The 6,000-nt window shown below is 41.6% G+C and overlaps 1 protein-coding gene across 1 annotated transcript in view; it reads right to left on the bottom strand.

The window, feature by feature from the left end:
- The window catches only part of NBEA (neurobeachin), a 924,058-nt gene that overhangs the window by 746,575 nt on the left and 171,483 nt on the right, over window positions 1-6,000 (bottom strand). Inside the window, exon 13 of the mRNA XM_006879639.1 lies at window positions 5,038-5,171. Coding sequence (XP_006879701.1) covers window positions 5,038-5,171 — 134 coding nt within the window. The remainder of the gene's footprint in view (window positions 1-5,037; window positions 5,172-6,000) is intronic.

Genomic DNA, 6,000 nt, shown 5'->3' with positions numbered 1-6,000 from the left:
AAGTCTCTGTAAACTTTCATTAAAATTAATTTAAAAAAAAACTATTTTAAAAAAAGGCTCCAGGAATTAACGGAAAACCAACTGACATATTTCAACAAACAGATACAGCCCTGTATGTACTCACCTGCTTGTCAGAAGAAATCTAGAGGACAGCTACCTGACCAATTGACTGGACAACAACCATATTTATTCCTATCCCGAAAAAAGGTGATCCAACTGAATGCAGAAATTATCACATGCAATATCAATCACATGCAAGCAAATTCTTGCTGAAGATTATTGAACAGTACATTGATATAGGACTGCCAGAAATTCAAGTCAGGTTTAAAAGAGGCCATGGCACGATGGCTATTACTGCCAATGTCAGATGGGTCTGGGCTGAAAGTAGAGTACCAGAAGGGTATCTATTTGTTTTATCAACTATGCATTTGATTCTGTGGATCATAAGAAATTGTGGCTAACACTGAGAAGAGGAATCTCAGAACACTTGACTGTGTTCATGGGAAACCTATCAATGAGGAAGTTGTTGTCCAAACAGAACAAAATAACACTGCCTGGTTCAAAATCAAGGAAGGGGTGTGTCAGGGATGTATGTGTTCTCTAAACCTTTTTAACCTATATCCAAAACAGATCATTAGGGAAGCTGAACCTTATGAAGAAGAGTGTGGCATCAAAATTGGAGAAGACTTATCAACAACCTGCACTGCACAGATGGCATAACATTACTCACCAAAGTGAGGAGGACTCAAAGTGTTTACTGCATAAGGTCAAGGACTGCAGATGTCAATATGGTTTGCATCGCAACATCAAGAAATCAAAAATCCTTACCACTAGGCCAATAGACAGGATCATGAGAGATGGAGAAGAGATTGAGGTTGTTAGCAACTTCATCCGGCTTGGATTCAACACTCTTATACCGGTAGTGAGGAAATCAAAAGACAAATTACAGTGGGAAAATCTGCTGTCCAGGACCTCTCCAGCACGCTAAAAAGCAAAAATGTCCGTATAGAGACTAAGATCCACCTGATGCAGGCCATGATCTTGTCAATTTCTTGCTGTGCATCAGAGAACTGGACAAAGACTTAGGGATGACAGAAGAAGAATCAATCCCTTTGAGTTGTGGTGCCGGAGAAGAATATTGAACATACCATGAAATGACAAGAGAACAAACTGGCCTGTCAGACAGAGGGTGAAAACAGATTGTTCCTTGGAGGCAAGGAATTTGAAGCTCCTTCTCACATCCTTTTGGCATTTCCTCAGGAGGGACCAGTCCTTAGAGAAGAATGTCATGCTTATGTGTAGAGGGTTCAGCACTAGAAAGGAAAACCCTGGTTGACCTGGACAGACAGTGGCTGTGGCACTGAGGTCAGCTATATCAGAGATAGTGAGGTTGGCTCAGGACAGCACAAAATTCAGAGACACTGTTCATAAGGTATCTATGAGTCCTGGTCAACTCAGCAGAACAGGACAACAACAGTATCCTGAGAAAAAGAAACACTGAGCAAGCAGCTGAGAGGCAGTCTTAACGGCATGCAATTCAAATCCACTAGCTACGCCAATGGAAGAAGAGTACCCTCCCCCCTTGCCTCTGAAAACTCACTGGAGGGTCAGCACGGAGTCAGTCCTGCCTTAAGACAACAACAGCAAGCACACTGCAAAGGGAGTGGGGCTGCTAACCTAAAGGTGGAGCCTCTCCACAGGTTCGAATCCACCAGGAGCTCTTCAGGACAGACTGGCAATCTCCACTGTGGTTTACAGTCCCGGAAAACTTGCCGGGGCTCAGCCAGCAGAGGTTCCGACTCAGTGGCAGGGAGTGAGCTGGAGAGTGTGATCCAGAACACGGTCCGCCACTGCCAGGACTGCAATGCCGAGCACCCTACAGGACAGAGTGCCGATCAGTTCTTTCGGGTACAGTGATTCTGTGTATTCCCTCCCCCTTCCTTTGATGCTTTCTGGGCCATTCAAAATAATGCCCACAGCATCTTTCAATACTGCAACTGGAGGCTTAAATCTGTTTTTTCAGTTCTCTCAGCTCGAGAAATGCAGAGTAAGTGCTTCCCTTTTTATTCTCCAATTCCAGCTCTCTGCCCATTCCATTATAATACTTTGCTTTGTCCGCTGCCCTTAGAAACTGTCTGTTCAGTTCTTTCATGTCGGCATGTTTTCCTTGTTTTGGCTTCTCAACACTCCAGTGCAAGTTTTAGAGTCTTTTCTGACCCGCCTTTCGATTTTTTCTTCCTCTTTTTTTCGTAATGACCTTCTGCTTTCTTTATGGAGCATATCCTGGATATCATTCACCCCACAGCTCATCTGGTCTTCAAACCTATTCCTAAGATGATCCTGAAATTCAGAGAGAACTGACTCAAGATCGTATCTTGGTTCCTGCAGACTTATTTTACTTCCTTTTTTCTACTTTTTTACTTTCTTATCAACTTTCATATGGGTAATTTATGGTCTGACCCTGCCAATATTAAGCTCTCCGACAATTTCTTCCACAAACGTAGTCAATCTGATTCCTATGCAGCCTGTCAGACGAGATCCATGTATAAAGTCATCGTTTGTATCAGTGTAAATACAAAATGCAGTGATTCTAGTTCCAGCCTCATTTCTATCACCAAGCCCGTAGTTTCCATCCTCTATCCTTTCTTCACTGCTTCTCACTTTTGCATTCCAGTCACCAATTATCACATCCTGATTGCATGTTCAGTCAATTTTAGATTGCAAGATTTGATAAAAAGTCTCAATTTCTTCCTCTTTGGCTCCAGATGCAGGAGCATATTTTGAATAATAGTCACGTTAATGAGTATTCCTTGTATGCATATGGATATTATCCTATCATTCACCACATTTGTACATCAAGATAAAACTTGAAATCAACTTTTTTCATTATGAAAGCAACACCATTCTTCTTCTGTTTTAAATTACCAGTCTAGTATACCATATGATTATCTGATTCAAAGTGGTCAAAGTTGGTCCATCTCATCTCACGAATGCCTAGTATATCGATGTTCACGTGTTCCATTTGATTTTTAACAGTTTCCCGTTTTCCAACGTTCAAGCTACGTACATTTCACGTTCCAGTTATTAAACGGTGCCTGTTACGGCTTTTCCTTGCTTCAACTGACTTCCAAACTGGGCTCCACCACTACTCTACCAGAGCTATCCTCCTCTAGTGTTCAGAGGATCTTTAAAGGCCTGTTATTTAAGAAGCAGAAAGCCAATCCTGCTTCTGAGTGTGAAGACCAGTAGTGAAAAACGGCCATATACACTGGATGAGCAGACCAGATATTCTGTTGAGTATGGTTTTAACATCCATATTTTATAATAATTATTCATGACGGTATCAATCATTGCTCTTACTTTATTCAGAATACTGGAAACAATTCACTCTTCCTAATTTTCACAGAGCAAATTCTCCTTCAAGTTACAGTACGGATTTTATCTTAATTAATGAGTATTTCTGTTGCACAAGGGAGTTCATAGAGGCCACTTTAACTCTTACCTCTTCTCAGACTACTTATTCAGAGCACAGAACTTCTCAATAACTGACCACAATGTGTCCTGGTTCATTTCAATAATAAATAGGACAATATCTGAATTTAAATCCAGGACTGGAAGTTGAACTTTGATTTTTCCACTAGGCAGGTCTGTCCCCTGGTGAAATCATTTACACTTTCAGGGCAAAGTATTTTATCACCATAGGGCATGACCTCAGGATTTCCTTTTCCTTTAAAGCTTTTACTACAAACTCCAGCCTTTACAGTAAATTGGCATAAAGAGTATAAACCCCACAGAAGGGAGTCAATATTGTATTTGAACACATCACATGTAGAACTGGACTGATACTTTTGACAGAGGATCCCAATACAGGAATAACATCATTAGCAATATGAAATTTTGTTAGTCTACTAATTTTGTTTATCTGTTTAATATGACAATATCATGCCATGAGCCCTCCATTTGTTTCAGCTTGTTTCACTAGCTCTCCATCAATTCAAAGCTGGATGGTCCATGAAGTATCTCATATACACACACACACACACACACACACACACACACACACACACACACATACTAGAGAAGCACTTCTATGCTACTGGTGAAGTTAAAATGAATGCTTGTCTAAGTCATTTGCTCTTTTAATATTCTAAACATGTCCATAAACAGTCAAAATAGCTATTATATTTTGATGCTTAACTTCCTTCATGAATGACTGTAAAGCAGAAGACTAAATCAGCATTTGAGGCATTGGTATTGCGTTTTTAAAAAAAAAGAGAAGTGACAAAAATCTTACACAAAATTAACTTTCTTGGAGGATCATTCCTCTTTGCATGGCCTTGGTATGCCTCTGGTTAGGTCTAGATTCTGACACATGACTCCCTATCTCTATGCAGAGAAAAGCTGTGTCAACACTGGGCTCGACATGTGTCCTAACAACATCACCACAGAGTCATGTTCCCTTGAAGACACAGATCGCCCGACTTCACTCAACACTCTACTTGCCCAGTGCTTCCATCCTAGCAATCTCCTTCAATCACACAGGATTCCATGGACAATGCAAATGAGAAGCACTTGTGAAGGTCAAGATCAGAGCTGGTTTGTTTTTTTGTGTTTTTTTTCTTTCCTCAAGTACAAACTGTACTTACAGAGAACCTCTGGTAGCTTAGTGGTATGGTGCTGCACTGCCACCCTAAGGGCCCACAGTTTGAATCCAGCAGCTCTCTCTGTGGGAGAGAAACAGGCGATGTCCTCTCCTGTGATTACTGCCTCTGCAAACACGCTGGAGGCTCAGCTATGGGTCTGCCCTAACCGGCTGGGACAAAACAACGACATACTAGATCGGGAAAAGATTTAGGAACAACGAAGTCATTCCTTTAGGTTATCAGAATCTAAATGTCACTTTTTAAAAAACTCTGGTAATATCTGTCTGCCTTATTCCTACAGGAATTGCTCCTGGCACCTCAAGGATACAAAACTTCACGGCTTTCCAAGCGTACTGAGTAGACCATCACTCTCAGTAAGAGCAGAAACACTTACCAAACTGTCGTCTCCACCTGGCTGTCATTGAGCTGCCGATTGTCCAGTTGGGCAAAGAGTGGGAAAAGCACCTGAATCCCTCCAATGGAGTGAATCGCACTGTGAATCGAATGTGTTACTATAGCCTTCACATCCTGTTTTCAAAAACAAAAATATTCATAAACTTTTAAGGGCTAATTCTCATGACTATCTCTTGGTCCCCAACCCTTTGATCTTGTTGTTGCTCTTGGGTGCCCATTAAGTCAGCTCTACCTCAAAGCAATCAATGCCATGGACAAAAGACCTGATCCTGGCCTTATCCTTCACCACTCTCATCCTCTCTGGGCTCTGGAGCTCACTGGTGCAATCACTGTGTCAATCCATTTCACTAAGGGACTGCCTTTTCAAGACAATTCAACAGCATTCGTCAACATTTTTAAAAGCTCTCAATTGTATGACTTGATACATAATTTTTTTTTAATAGAAGTATTTCTGTCAGATATATCTGAAACCAACTAAACTTGGAATTTCGGGGGAAAGTAGAATGTCAGCAACAGACATAAAGATCCTTACTGGACAGACACTTGATTGTGAGGATGGAACAAAAGGGGAAGAGTCAGTCACCATGAAGAGAAACTGATTTCATGGCACCGAACAACACTCTTCAAGTCTTCACTGGATTACTTCTACACCGAAAATAGGAAGCCATACCAAGTCTCTCCTTGGAGGCTAGGAAGCTCCAACTCACATGTTTCGGGCATGTGACCAAAGTGTCTTTGGAGAAGGACATCATTCTCGGAAGGACAGAGGGACAGCACGCGAGAGGAAGACCCCAGATGAGATGGACTGATACAGTAACTGGGGCAATGGAGGTAGGTGTGTCAAAGCCAGCGAGACTGCTCAGGACAGGGAGTGATTCAGAGCTATTGTACATATGGATGCTAGGAGTTGCAGGCGACTGCATGGCACATAACAACAACAAAA

Source organism: Elephantulus edwardii, unplaced genomic scaffold (assembly GCF_000299155.1).
Source record: "Elephantulus edwardii isolate Elephantulus edwardi_28Jun2011 unplaced genomic scaffold, EleEdw1.0 scaffold00004, whole genome shotgun sequence".
Classification (NCBI taxonomy): domain Eukaryota; kingdom Metazoa; phylum Chordata; class Mammalia; order Macroscelidea; family Macroscelididae; genus Elephantulus; species Elephantulus edwardii.
This window is presented reverse-complemented; position numbering and strand designations above follow the sequence as displayed.